The sequence below is a fragment of the Cynoglossus semilaevis genome, chromosome 14 (genome assembly GCF_000523025.1).
Source record: "Cynoglossus semilaevis isolate Cse_v1.0 chromosome 14, Cse_v1.0, whole genome shotgun sequence".
Classification (NCBI taxonomy): Eukaryota; Metazoa; Chordata; class Actinopteri; order Pleuronectiformes; family Cynoglossidae; genus Cynoglossus; species Cynoglossus semilaevis.
The window spans coordinates 2,517,050-2,532,878 of record NC_024320.1 but is presented as its reverse complement, the minus strand read 5'-3'; the positions used below and the strand labels follow the sequence as shown (position 1 = coordinate 2,532,878).

The 15,829-nt window shown below is 39.7% G+C and overlaps 1 protein-coding gene across 1 annotated transcript in view; it reads right to left on the bottom strand.

The window, feature by feature from the left end:
• slc2a11l (solute carrier family 2 member 11, like) overlaps positions 1-4,389 on the bottom strand; it is a 6,281-nt gene extending 1,892 nt beyond the window's left edge. The window contains 8 exon segments of the mRNA XM_008324415.3: positions 2-40; positions 1,138-1,325; positions 1,415-1,563; positions 2,335-2,464; positions 3,189-3,313; positions 3,391-3,551; positions 3,640-3,738; positions 4,048-4,389. Coding sequence (XP_008322637.1) covers positions 2-40; positions 1,138-1,325; positions 1,415-1,563; positions 2,335-2,464; positions 3,189-3,313; positions 3,391-3,551; positions 3,640-3,738; positions 4,048-4,071 — 915 coding nt within the window. The 5' untranslated portion in view covers positions 4,072-4,389.
• Positions 4,390-15,829: the final 11,440 nt, after the last annotated feature.

Genomic DNA, 15,829 nt, shown 5'->3' with positions numbered 1-15,829 from the left:
TTCCTGCTGCATGAAACACATCAAATGAATAGAAGTATACCTGAGGAGTGGAAAAAAAAAAGAGTGTTGTGTTGTGTGAACATAAGGACAATGAGAGTGAAACCGAGAAATTAGACCAATGCCACAAGAAAAGAGACATTTGTCAGCTAAAATATATTTATAATATATTAGACAAACTCGTCCTGTAAAAATTGGGATATCAATCGTAGATTTGCTAAGTGGATAAATCTCCTTAAACATCTATAGTAGATGAAACACACCCTATTCTAAGGAGTGCAGAATGTAAAGTCACAAGGTTAGAGGTGTGAATGGAGAGTGATACCATAGCTATAGACTAATAGTTTCACCTGAGCGACACTTTTGGCTGGGTGTCCTTTGAAATGAAACTGTAGTCTTGTTTTCAAGGAGCAGGTTGAATTTTTTGGGGAGAGAACTCAGGACCGTCACCCCTCTCTCAAACCATCTGTTTGAGGTATTTTGTCTGTTTTTCAAAAGACTGGTCCTTTGGATGAACCAGTTTTTGTCTGAGGGTGTTGGTGGGTTTAGGTGGTAGTTTTGAACATAATCTCTAGTGTTATACAAGTATTTAAATCCATGTAGGAATACAATGGTGTCATCCACATAGAACATGAACATTCAGCTTTCCCAGAAAAAATAATTAATTGTTGGATGTAAATGGAGTAAACTTGTGTTCAGTACTTGAGACTAGGACCAGCTTGATCTGATACTCAGGATTGGTATTGGTCCGATACCTAAGCCCAAATGCTCAAGTTAACTGTGCTTAACGTGTCATGAACAGGGACGCTATCGTCTCAGCAACGGCTGCCCTCAGCATGCTGAAAGTGAAAAAATAGGTACCGGTATGATAACGGCATCGGATGATACTCATTATTACTAATTATTATTGGTATTATTGGTATCAGACATGAAAAAGTTGTATCAAGCTATCCCTACTTGAGACCAGTCCCGAGTACTGAGATCCGATTATTGACTAAACTTGCATTATTATCACTGATCACTGTTTTTTGCTTGACCCCTGGCACTGTAGTTCCTTTTTCAACCAGTTCTAACTCTACTGGTCTCCATTTAAGTGCACTGCTTCTGGGCCACGGACATGATACATGGTACGTAACTCACAGCGTTGATGCCACACATTTGCATTCCCACGAAGGTAGTGATGATGGTTAAAAGCTGCCAGCGTACACTTTTATCCCGAATGAACTCCAGCAGTGAGTAGCTGCAGACGTTCTGCATTGCGGTTTTCTCCTTCATGATGTTGTCCACCTCCTGTGTGTAGTCCTTGTTGCCCCTCAGCCTCTTCAGTGCTAACGTAACAAAGCCAAACATCAGGCAATGAGCATCAGAGCCAATAGAAAATGTTTTTTTCAAAATGAACACGACATATCTCACACACCTTGGTCACAGGCCTGGTAGTCTCCTCTGTTCAGGAGCAGGAAGCTGGGAGACTCTGGAAGGAAGGGCAGGGTGGCCAGCTGAAGTAATGCTGTGAAGCCATTGAAACCCAGCAGCCAGGGCCATCTGTCCTCTGTACCAAGTAACTCACTGCAGAAACAAACATCTGTGTAAGACTAGAGTAGAACAACGACAATGTGAGTCAAAAATCCTCAATATTCTATTAGATCACAAGGCAATTACACAGAATTAAAACTCATGGCCTAAGGAATATAAACAGACAATGAGAATTTTTTTTTACCGTAATTATACTCTGTTTAGAATTTTAAATGATGCTAGTCAAATATTTTTAAACTATTGCTTTTTTTGTGACAAATTGTAGCGTTCAAGATTAATGTTTCACCACATACACATGTTAATAAGAACCGCAGTGCTTATCTTCCACTGTGGCCAATAGGGGGCATGATAAGTACCACCAGAAGAAGATCTTCTCTTCATCTTTTTGAGGTGTGCATTTTTCCTTATATGGGATGCATCATCCTTCTGGTGAGCTTTGCTGTAGCCAATCAGTCCTGCACTGACAGCTGTAGTTTGTTGATTGGTAAACATGAGTAGAAACAATCAGACAAAAAGGTGCATGTCAGCCATTTACTTGAACTGAGTGTGAATGTGAGTGTGACTGGATGTTTGTCTCTGGGCGTGCTCTGTAAGGGTCTGTCAAACTGTTTAGGACCCCACGTCCCCACCCGTCAGAAAAATGATAAGGGGTTACACTTAGACAAAACCGACATTACAGCTGATTTTACCTTTCACACCGTAATACAGATATATACCACACGGTGGTGCCAGAGGAGCGGTGAGTCGATCATTACAGTCAGTTTAAACAGATGCCATAAACTTCATAGACGCTGGACTACTCACCTAATCCCCAGCAGCTGACCAACAAACTTCCCAAAGGAGGTTGAAGTGGCAACCGTCACACCCACCATTCCTCGCAGTCTAACGGGGGCGCACTCACCCATATACATGGCATGAGCTGAGACACCTACTCCTACAGCCGCACATACAGGAAACACCCCCCACCCCCCAAAAAAATCAATACCGGACTCAATTACTGGGTGACAAATGATGTGGAGAACATAAAAATAAAATAGTCAGAGATATAAACAGTTATTGATTGTACAATAGTGACGGAGGGAAAAACACAGGTGGTGTACAAATCCAATCTCCCAAAAACTTGGTACACTGTCTAGGTAATGTCAGAAAATTGAGTGAAGACAACTCATTTTAAAAAGAGAATTAATATAATAATTGTTCAAACGAATTAATTCAAGTAACAACAAAACAACAAAAAAACATTAAGGCAGTGGTTCTCAAAATAGGGGGCAGGTACGCATGTATGGGTGAGCCAAGCGTGGCAGTGAATTTATAAATCAATATTTATTTTTCCCTTGGTGGCAAAAATGCAATGATATGTAATTTTATAATTTTATATATTTTAAGTGAGAATATAAGTTTTTTTTTTTTATGAATGACATTTGTAAAGAGGAGTCATGAAGCAAACGACCTAATGTGTCCACATGGGGGTGCTAGTCTATAGTCCTCTCTACAAATGGAGGCACGACTGATTGTGTAATAAAACGTTTGGGGACCTTTGGTATAAATGGCAGAAAAATGAGCTTTGTTTATTTAACGACAATGTTTAACGCAAAATAAAAATATTTTTTTAAATCCATTCCTGTTTCCACTACACCGATTTCAGAGAGTAGCTGTACCCGCATTGAAGCCGTAGAGAAATCGTCCGACCATGATCATCTCAAAAGACCTAGCTTGTTTGCTCAAGAGCATCAGCAGGGCTCCAGATATAGCCACAAAATTGTTTAACAGGAGGCACCTCTTCCTATTGGATGGGAAACCAAACATTTCTTTAATCTACACTTTCATAATAATAATAAAATGATTGACCTCTCTACCAACCTGCCATGTTTTGAGATGAGTGACCCAACTGTCAGTGATCCGATTAGTCCTCCGATGCAGAAAATGGACACGGTGAAGGACCAGATTAGAGACAACTGCCACTTCTCCAAAGACAGGTTGTACCTCTCCAGGCATGTTTGGTTGACCAAATCTTTGATAAACTTAAACAAAAAAAAAATTCTCATTAATGTCCGTCTACCGGGAAGTGGAGTTTCCATTCATGGTTTCACATTAAAGTTTGATTCTCACTTCAGAAGGAGAAGTCATCACAGACACAGAAAAACCATACTGAAAAGTTCCCCCGATCCCAGAGATAAAAATGGCGGCGATGACCAGAGGGTAGTCCAGCTGAAGGAGGGGAAGCACATGTTTGGTCAGACATAACAAATGGGAGAACATTTCTATTTGATATTGAATAAAATATTACACATTTCCATTACCCAAAAGCTGGCGGCTCACATTTGTCAGTGTCTGTGTTGAATAATTTAGTCTTGCAGGCGACATCACTCACCGCACGTAATTAAATGTAGTGTTTTGGGTTTTTTTAAAACAAAAAAAAAGGTATTTATAAAATGCCGGGATCGCACACACACACACATCTGTAGAGAACAAATGTGAGTTGGATGTGAAGGATGATGGTTTGAGTTTTGAACTTACCAGGAGTTTCAAGTGCTGTGACATGGCTGGAGTCCGTTCCTTGTCATATCAACCCACAGCTGTAGTCTCTGTGCACTGAAATGATTTAAGGAACCTGCGATGAACGTTAACAGAAATACTTAACTCTGCCAACAGAGCGTGTGTCCTTTTGGTCCTCGTTGTTAAAGAGCTTCAGTGACTTTTCTATTAATGAAAACCAGGACTCAACCATATTTGTCAAAGGGACAAATAGAGGAATAAATAGTAGGGGTTATTGATAGCTCTTTAAGCCTCAGTTGTTGTTGTTTTCATAGTGACAACCATACGATATTCTATCTTTGATCCTCACAATTTTGGAATCCAGACAGGGGCTGGATTACATGGTTGGGCTGGCTAGATCTGGCCACCAGCCACCCGTTGATTATCACTGGTGTAAGGCATAGTCCAAACAGATATTTGCACATGGATGGTGATCAGGGTTTACTTTCAGTTTGAGGATAAAGTTCACACACGGTCTCAAAATAAATGGACAAAGGTAATGAAGTTAAGGACTTTACCATAACTGGGTTTGTTATGTGCGCTTTGTGAGACACTGTCTTTGTCCATCTTTCCTTGAAAAGAATCTTTGCATAAAAAGTGTACAACATACAGGGGTCCCTGACTTGTGTCGGAAATTCGTTTCTATTGCGCAACGTAATCTTCATCATCTAGTACAAAAAAAAACATCATAAGAGTCTGCCTACGCCTGGAAGCCATTATGAAGGGCAATTAATTCCCCCCAAAACACAACACAAATGAAAGAAAGTGAATGTAGCACAATCTAATAGATAGTGTAGAACCAGTGAATGTAAACAAAGTCGTCTTCAGCGTTTAGCATCGTGTGACTACGTATTAGTCTGCTCTGGTTGCAGACTCGGTCTGTACGAAACTTGTTTGATCGCCGTACGTTGGCATGATAAAACAAGACTTTGTCAATAAATGTATGGGAGATTGTGACGCCGTAGGTTGAGGACGTCGTAATCCAAGTACTTCCTATATTTACCTTTTCTTAGGTCAAGGACTAAATATCTGATATTTGGGTTACAGAAAGGGTTAAAATTTAGTAATGGTTTAGTTTGGGACAGTCCTCACAAAACAAAGAAACCGACAAGTGTGTGTGTGTGTTTTTGTAAACATTAGGATGTGAGGACCTGTCTCCATCAAAAACTTTGTGGACTTTGAGAGGACATTTCCAGGTCCAGGTCGTTTTTTTTAAATTACTTGAAAAACAAAGTTTTACAGGAAGTGTGTGCTCATGTGGACAGTTTTTGTTATTGTTGAGGGGACACTTCTTAACGATTAGAGGAAGTCTGTGCTCATGTGGACAGTTATTGTTGAGGGGACACTTCTTAACGGGACATTTGTTGCTCTGTGTCCATGTAGGGTGATCAGAAAACACAAATGACTCTTATGTGTGTGTGTGTGTATGTGTGTGTGTGTGTGTGTGTGTGTGTGTGTATCAGTGTGAGTGAGTGTTTTCTGTTCGCTGACGTATTTGTCCAAGACTGATGGGAGCCTTTGGACAGACTTTGTGAAAAGAGGTTAGTTATTTATTGTCCGGCAATCAGTTTAAAAGCTTTGGAAACCTGCACCAACCCAATGAAACAGTAACTTTAGCCTTTAGCCTGGAAAACCCAAATGAAGATTACACTTCTCTTTGCCCCACTTTAAAACTAACAGCCTTTTAAAAAATTAACTGCTCACAGTTTTTACAGATCAGAATCAGAAACCACAGAGGAGGACTTCACTCGTGACAACAGGGATGGGTAGTTTGGGTTAATGTTCTTTTTTTAGCATTTTGTTTCTTTCGTGCCATTGTTTTAATCTGTCAACACTAACATTAAATATTAAATTAGTGAACCTTTAAGGACAGTGTCTTTACTGTTGGACAATTTAATGAGGTGATTGTTCTTTTCTATTTTCCAAAATACACTGTAGTCCGTAATCTTTGAGAGGAAAGTGACTAATGCAGGGGTTCTCAAACTTTCAGTTTCTTTAACCAATCAGTATTTTCTTCAAGTCTCTTATGGACAACATGCTGCGTTACGTTTCATTTGTTCATTCCATCTGTGCCCCCCCCCCCTGCTATGGCATTATGCCCCCCGCAGGGGGTGCGCCCCCCACTTTGGGAAAATCTGGACTAATGTATGATAAACATGACCTACACCAAAGGTCGATAAATGTAAGTGATGTGATTCAGCACCGAGTAAAAGAGTCAAACTTCCGGGGGTTTTGCTCCTGCTTTCGGTGGAAAATTCTGCCAGATGTGACACCGCTGACCTCACAGCAGGAGCTTGTGACGGTTGCTGCCTCTGTGTCCTGAAAGTTGAAGTTACATAGACACACACACACACACACACACACAAGAAAGACTAGTGGCTGTTTGAGAGTTCTAAAAGCTGTCAGAGCCACAGTTTCCTGCAGTAGATGAAAGTATTAGCAAGTGCCAGAGGGGCAGCACAAAGCAGGAGCGGCTGATTATACATATTAAAAAAAAGAGGATTCTGCATCCTCATAAAGAATAAAGCAAGAGTCGCTGATGCCGCATAAAACAAAGTGCTCTGTTTAATTGAAATATGGAGAGATGTTGGACTTATTCTTAAATGTATCTCCGTTCACCTTGACTAAAGAGGAAATCATGCAAATAAATGAAGTCTGAACAACACAGTGGAAAACTGTCTTTATATGTGAGTGTGGATTAGAGAGGTGACTGAACATGGAAAGAATTGCGGTCTGTAGTGGTATGTAGTGGTCAGTTGTAGGAATGGCTCAGTCCAATACTCAGGATTGGCATCAGTCTAATAACTTAACTTTTGTGACATGTTGTAAACAGAGACACTGACAGTCTGGTATCAGATTTATATCAGTATCAGCAGATACTCCAAGTTGCAGTACATCAGGGCATTAGCCATCCCTAGTCAGGACTGGTCAATAGAAAAACAATACCAAACAATATAAAACCAGTTCCCTCAGTTGTATTTACTGCTGACAATACCCTGTCCGTGTTATCTTGTTTTTAAATTTTTTGGTTGTAATATTTACTATTAACAGCCAGTAGGTGGCAGTAATGGAAAAATAAAGATTGTAGGGCTCAAATAGAAAATCTAAAATATAATGAAGCAGGTTAACAGATTAGCTGGCGTTATATATTTTTAATGTTACATAAATTAAACATGTCCTAACACAACATTGGAGGTGTGCAGCACCACAGAACACAGACACTTGACCATTGGCTTAGATTGTATGTTTTATTTCTGGTGAGCAGTTACAAATACCCAAACAAAAGTTTGTGGGCTGTATCAAATAACATGTTAATCACGTTAACTGATTTGTTGAGATGAATTAGAATTTTTAAAGCATTTTAACACACGTGCAGAATGATTCAAACTGTATATCCAATACTTCCACTGAAATCCACAATACAGTGAGGTTTTGTTAGCTGGGGCTTATTGAGGATAACAAAATGTATTTCTGCTTCTGTCAACAGATGAAAACGAGATGAAAAAACTCTGGTGTGAACGAAGTTCAATCAGCCTTTCAATGGCTTTTGAATGTCCACGTCCAAAAACTGTTTAACCAACATGGTGTTTGATAATGTGTTGATTGAAACACAGAGATGTTTTTAACAACTGAAATCCAGCAATGGTCTTAAAGCTTTGCTCACTTTCTGTTCAGTTGGCTGTGTTAACTATGCAGACACTGTTAGTACTTGATACGCTAATGAAAATACGCACATCTGTGTACTAAATAATCGGGTATCGAAACAACCCTGTATAAGTGAGGAGTCATGATCACGAGTGATGATAAAACAGAAGCAAGAGCAAATGAAATTATAGTCGAGACCTAAATTATGTCTCTTGATATTGTCTTGATACTGGAGAGAAACTTGTAGGTGGGATATCTGAAGGTATGGACTGAGGAATGGTTTGAACATATGCTAGAGACAAACAAAGGCGTTATCAGACAAAGGATGTTGTAGAAGGAGCTGCCAGGCAGAGAGGAAGAAGAATACCTCCAGAAAAGATTCATAGCTACAAAGAATGGGGGGGTGGGAGCGGGGGAGTGGAAGATGAAGGCAGATAATCTGCTGTGACAGCATCTGAAGGGAACGGCCCAAAGAAGAGAGGGAGGTGAAGGTGAAGAGAAAAGAAAGAAGAAGCAGTGACGTTGACACAACCTTTCTAATTTGTTTTACTTCTGTGATCAGTTTTATTTAGTATCAAAACCAAATGTTTTGTCTAATTTGGGAAACACAAGCATCGGGACTGCTGGCTGCGTCCAATTCAGCCCCATCAAAAAGTACTAAAAAGGCTGTCGGATAAAGGAGCTCCATCTCAGATGAGACAAACCTAGTTATGAAACTCCGACTCTCAAAATATAAACCTTCAAAAGTTACTCACCATCTTGTTTTTGAAAAACAAAAAACCAGGCCCTGAGGCAAAGCACGTCTGCTAATGTATTCTTACCCGACATTTTTGCAAAGCTCAGTATTTCTCCAATAATTACAACAACACACAGAGACCAGCTGTTCAAGTGCAGCCCAACTGAACACCACCAACTTTACTGTAGCGTGCATGTCATTCTGAGCAGCTGTGAGTCTATTTGTCAGACCACACACTGTGAACAAACCACACAGAAGTGTGTTATCTCCTCCTCTGGGCTTCCTGTGAAGCAGTGAGCGCAGCTCCAGCCAACTGTCCAACCGTCCATCAGTGGAGCATTGGACAGACAACTTCAATTTAGATTTTAGTCTGTTTTTTAACTTCCCAATGTAGTCCCGTATTTTTCAGACTATAAGCTGCACTTTGTTTCATCCTCTGGCTGGATTTGTGACTTATACTTAGGTGCGACTTATATATTAAGATATATAATTTCGCACATAGAGGGCACTCTAGGATTGTGTACCGTACCTGCTACTCCTGTACCACCAAAAATGTACATGTTCTTTATTTTCACACTGACAGCCGCTAGAGGGCACTGGGGCGACTTTTAGTACTGAAAATACGGTACTCCAGCTTTAAATCTGTCTAATGGCTTATCTATATGTGACTTCATACTTTACTTCATTTGAAGCTCCTCCGGTTTGTATATAAAGGTTGATAAACGCTGTTTTTACACAGGCAATAGGAGCGACTTTTGCAGCCATGATTGGTACAGGAATGTTGGTCAGATCCATCTCATATGAGCACAGTCCTATGCCCAAACACCTTGCTTGGATGCTCTATGCAGTTATGTTATAAGAAAAAAAACGTCCTCCTCACTAGTACCCACAAAGCTGTGGCACCATTACAACACAGTCACGGCACGACAAAACCAGTATTAGTGAGTACACAATTCAAAACACTCATACTTGTATTAGTTTAAATAAATAAATAACGACAAAACCAGTATTAGTGAGTACGCAATTCAAAACACTCACTTGTATTAGTTTAAATAAATAAATAATAGATAACTAAATTGAATTGAATTAAATTATTTACATTAAATTGTTGAACATATACAGAGGGGCCCATTGTCAAATCCTTTCGTGGGGCCCAGAATTCCTGGCAGCGCCCCTGAACATCTGTATTGACATTTGCAAACATTTTGCTGGAACTAATGAATCGTGTTACTAATCAAACTTCAGCAAACATCATCCATCTGTCACTATCAGTCTCTACCCAATTGGTATTCTGCCATTGGGTGGCAGTAGTGCGGTTGGTACTGCTAACATGTGTGGTCTAACAACAGGCTGGATGTTTTCCTGAGTCTGAAGTCTCATTGTTTGAGGCCATCAAACACTTGGCAGCAGACGGAGACACTTAAGTAGTTGTGGCAAACTGGTAAGGTCCTCCCAAGTAGACGGAGAGTCATGGTAACGCTTTATCACCATGAATAATGAATGGCTAACAGGTTCACTTTACAAGGAGCCTTTCAGCTTCAGTCACATACTCGCTATATTCCAATTATTTGAGTGTACTTCAGCAGGGAAGATGGGTATCAGCTGATAACGTCTTATATACTCTGCACAGAGGAATGATCACTAATGTGCTGCCAAATGTAAATAACAACAACAACAACAGTAATAATAACAACATTTAAAAAACGTAAGAGATAGTGACTCCCATGCTGCGTGGTGAGTTGGCAGATGTTGTGTATCTGGAATTTTCCATTGGGAGACTTCAACAGGATCAACTACATAGGCCTGGAGTAAAGAGTGCACTTAACTAAATTATAAGTCATCAGTCTTGTTAAAGGTTATATCCTGAGGATGGGTTTCTCTTTTTGCTGACACCACAAGTGGTTGCTTGCCAGAAGCACATGGTGGGGAGAAACGATCATCCCAGCTTCTTAAGAAGTTTGAGTCCCACTCCGCGTAGGGTACAGAGCCTGACTCAGTGTGAGAACAGTCGGACCCCGGTTAGCATCATAACATCAGTGAAAGCAAGGAACTGTGGATAAGGCATTGTATTTAACCGCAGTCAAAAAGTTTTAAGGACGGATTTTAATATTTCCTAAGTTGTCTGAATTTGAGTTTGAATTACTGAAACATGCCAGGACATGTCCCAAGGCAGAAATTCTAATCCTTTAGGTCAGGAGTCAGCAACTAAATTTGTCAGAGGCCCAGAACTTTACTGGACAGACACTATCTATCCATCCATCCATTCATCTACCCACCTATCTATCCATCTATTCATCCATCCATCCATCCGTCTATCTATCTATCTATCTATCTGTCTATCCATCTATCCATCCATCCATCCATCCATCCATCCATCCCTAAGTCTCAGTTGTTGTTGTAATGTCAGTTGCTTTAATAGTGGGGACCACACCATTCTTCTCTTTGATCCTCACAAGTCTGGAATTCAGTCGCGGGCCAAAATTAACCTGCAGACCATCAGTTGATGTTCACTGCTTGAGTCAAATGTCAGCTTTTGTTTGTAGTGTTCTTGGAATGACGTTTGGTTTGCATTTTACTTTCCATTCTTAACCCGGGTGGAGTTGTCTGGTCTGCACGAGAATGATGGGAGGGCCTTAATGTGTTACTCATCATAAAAAATATATCACAGGGCAGCAAATGTGATGACGACAGTTGGTGTGACACCTTCAGGATAAGATATGTGGTTAGAGAGCTGAGCTGGAGGAATTACAATATCTGAGCCACGCCGTATATCAGCACCCCGTGATTTAAAAAAAAATCATATACATGTACTGTAGATACATCATACATCTAGGTAAGCTCACTGTGGGGAGTCTTTTTTAGGAGTAATCTCACTGTGATGTTTGTTGGTTTATAAATTAGAGACTTTTAAAATCTATTGATAAAGTGATTTGGTTTTGCTTTTTTAGTATTTCTAGCTTTGTGTTCCTCCTCTTCTTTTTGCTGGTCCTTCTTCTGCACTACTGACACATCAGCATATTTACTTCCGTCTCCTCCAGCTCTTCCTTTTGTTTATGAGACAGAGTTTAATTTTAAAAAATGTATTCTGGCTCTCGAGGTTACTGACCTGTGATGAAAATAATCTGTGGTGCCTCCAGAAGAGAGTTGTGTTGACTTCCAAATAGTTGTTAAGGGTGTACAGTATTTACTGATCTCAAAAACTAGGATTTAAGTTCGTGTTTGGGTTTGTTCTTTTAACAGTCATCTCAAAATATATGTTGGGATGAGATGTTCTATATGTTGGGTTGATATGTTCTAATTGTTTGGATGACATGTTCTAATTGTGAAATATATATAACATTTTGGTGTTGGTTTGACATGAATCGTGATTTGTGAGATTTGAGATTTAAAAAACAAAATCACAGTTGTTATTTCCGCCTTGGAAAACTGAGTTAGTTGTTTTCTCTATAAACTAATGTGTGAAATATGCATTTGTGCAGAACTCCTCATAAGAAATGAAGCCAACAAGAAAACGAATCACTTACTTTGTTAGATATACTGCAGTAATCCACAGTTATCGAGTTATAGACCCTAAAACCAACATCTATGTGGTTTTTTTTTTTTGTCCATGTACAGTATGTGGAGGATCGTTGTCCTTCCATCATGTGACAAGTGACAGATGTGCCAAAGCAGAAGCACCACCGCTGCCTCTCACTAGTGAAGATTAAGTGGAAGTCTGAGAGTCAGAATGCCACATTGTATATCGTGCCACCATGCCCTTGAGCATGGCACTTAGGCCAGATTGCCAGTAAATCTCCAGCTCAACACAAATGGCTCTCCTGTCTGGTGTGACAAGCCTAAAAGCCGTCTGGATTCAGGTGTGAGTGACATTAGAGGAGGGATAGGAGTGAAAACAGGTGCAGAATGCTGCTGCTGCTGCTGCTGCTGCTGCTTCTGCTGCTGCTGCTGCTGCAGGCCAGGTTAGTCCCCGAAGGCAGGTGTCCACTGTCCATATGACTCAGATGAATAAATCATGTTCAGCTGATTTCTGGGACAATGTAGACAGGTGTCCCTGGACTTTTAAAACCTCCTGAAGAAATACGAGTCAAAATGCAACATTTTCTATATATTAAAATACATTTTGTATTTCCTTGAAGTTTTTACTGACCCTCCCTGATTCTTTGTTTTACTTTTGTATGCACCTGTTTAGTATAGTTACATATGAGGTGAAGACTCAGCAAACGTAACCACTTGAAATGATAGGGAAGGGAAGGGAAGAGAGGTGGCCTGTACGTAGACACTTGATTCCGTAATGTACCTTACACGTACACTACGTAACTTACATAAACTTACATAAACTTAAAACCTTAACTTATGTTTTGTTTTTTTCTATTTTTTTGCTTAAACCTTAACTTATGTTTTGTTTTGTTTTTTTCTATTTTTTTGCTTTTTTAGATTTGTATTACTTTATCGACAATTTCATGTTTTATTTCCATGGTCATCTTGCGTTTCTTCTTCTTCTACCATCCTTATCACTCACTCTCTCAAGACTCATCACTATTATGAAGAATAATGCACAAAATAAAGAGAAAATCCCGTAGATAACGCTATATACAGAAGCGATGCTTACGGAAGTCGCCGAACACGTGACGTAATCAAGTGAGGCTGCGTGGGCTGCTCCGAGTGCTCGGCCACCTAGCGTTGGCGTCTCTAACCGTGCTTGTATCTCAAATCTTAACTCGTATCTCAAAGCAAGAATTTGCTCCAAGGCTTGCTCGTATCTCGAAACACTTGTATGTCGAGGTGCAACTGTAGTTCACATATACCTACATTATACATTTTTGGCAACGCCCTCTGTGTACCTTTCATATCTAACTCGTAAGCTACCCTTGCAAACCACAGGTCTAGCAGAACAGCGATGCCTTCACTGTCCTAGGATTTTGATTTGCAGCACCTGGCTAGGACTACAAACACTTGTGTTGATGCAAATAATTCTTATTGTATATCACTTTGAACATTGTCTGTGCATTTTGGCTCTATATTTGAAAGCTAGGTGGCTAAATCCCTGTATTGGCTGCTAATCGCACCAAGAAGGTGACAAGGCAGGCCTCTAAATATACAGAGTTGATGATGTTACTGGTGAAGACATTCTTTTTCTCAAGTCTGTCCTGAATTGTAAATAGGCCAGAGGTGTGTTTGAAGAAGTGATGCCTGAGAGTGAGAAAAGATCAAAGACATGGAAGTGGTCGGTGAACATTCAGAATATTGTTTATTGGACTTTCTCTGCTGCTTTGTAGCTGCTCTGAAAAATCTAGATGCTCTTCTTGATTTTTTTTTTCTTTTTTTTTTTTTACCTTTATTTAATGGTCTATATTTGGATAACCTATTTTATTATGAGCGTCTGTGTTCCTGTTCTTAAAAGTAAGGAACTTTTATATTGTTTTAAAGGACGTACAGTACATTGGTTTGGTACAAAATTGGCACGACTCTAGTGAAGGACAAAAGTTTCCCCCAATACCTAAAATGACTAACTGCTATCGTCCTATTAAAAGGACAACTTTCACTTCATCAATACGTTCCCTTTATACATGTAAACAAATAGAGGGAAGTGAAGCAGATCCTTCAACATTGTGAGGATCAGTGGGAGAAGAGCAGATGTTGCACAATTAAAACCTGAAATCAAACTTATGTTTTGTTTTGTTTTCAAATTAGCTTTTCAAAACTCCAAAAAAAAGGGACTGTAAAATAGTTCCGAACAAATGAATCCAAACATTTTTATTTGTAAAAAAAATGTCCCATCATTAAACAACTTGATACTCAATAACATTAGTCAGTTTTCCCTGCCCTAGTTCTAAAAAGCATCAATAGTAAAAAAAAAAAAAGTAAACCATTGGGAGAGACAGTAGCTGCTGCACACCTTAGGAAAGAGATTAATACATGGGAAGGTATGATGTATGAGTTCTGTTTGATGATCCTGACAGGCTATAAATAATACACATTAAAGTCAGGGGCCCTCATAAAACCTGATCAAGGACCAAGACTGGCCCCTGGGTTGGACTTCGGATCTGCCTGATATATAACTGCAGTGCTTAATGAGTTCCAGTAAATAGTTCACATAAAACGATCCGTACGTCTGTCAGGTTTAGATGTGTTTTGCACATTTTCACATCATTTATTTAAATCAGATGTAGGGTGTTGATTCGTTTAATTCAAATAAAAGTAAATGATGAATATTTATTAGGAATGTGAGTCATACATTTTTTTTGTTAGAGTTGTGTATTTACAATGCCTTACTGGACTGATGAAAAAGCCTCCTCCTCCGTTTGAAGCACAGACCCTGCGCTCCACATCTTTGGATTCCTTTTGTGCTCCACCAAATAATGTGATTTTCCTCTTTGCTTTTTATAGATGCACTAATTTGTAAGTCTTCTTAATCAGTCGCACTTCTGGGAGGAGTAACTAGCAGTTTCAAAGCCTACCACAGAATATAAATTAATTATACGTGCAGAATGGATAGAAATAAAATCGTACTAATTATAGTGCTAGAGGAAATCTGTGTTCACGGGAGAATCATATCACACACTCGTGATTCCAATACAAATATGAGGAACTACAAAATTTGATTGTTTACTGTAAGTTTGACACCTAAAATTGCCTGTGTTTCGGAAGAACAGTAGACAAGTTCACTTAGTGGGTCTTGTAGTTTGTTGTCGGTGAGTTATACTGTATGTGGCTGCTTGGAAGTAGACTCATTTTTCAACCTTAGAAGACAGACGTCGGTTACATCCGCCGATGACATATAACATAACACTGCTTTATGTGTGTGTCCCTTAGGAATTTGATTGAGTCACATTGATTACACCCAGATGAACCCACAAACTCTTGAGAAATCCCTCCCTATTTATCTTCTTTGTGAATGTCTGAATGGAAATAATGAACAGTAGATTTTTCTTTCTAAATGAATGTCGTCTGGAAAAAGAAAACACATTCAGAAATCAAAGAATCAAGAAACTAAATCCCTGGTAAGTAGGCTGTGGTGTGGATAGGGTTACTGGAGTGGAGGTTTAAAAGCGTCTGATTAGATTACTGTGGGGGGGAAACAGTGCAGGGGAAAGCTCATTAGATAAATCAGGGGGAAATACAATCTACCTCAGATGGATCAAGATTTACTCAAGGCATGTGAATGATGGAGACACACGTCTACATTATACCTGCTGGAATGGCCATTCAGTTTAAATGAACAGCTCTGCAGCGTTGTCTCCTCTGACTGCCTCCCATCACAGACCAAACGACGTGTGGATTGAACGTGTATGGCCTGCGTTCAGTCAGCCGACTCCACACACATATACATGCATGCAAAGAAAGGCAGCGATGGAGAGAAACAGAGTGTGTGTGTGAAGGGGG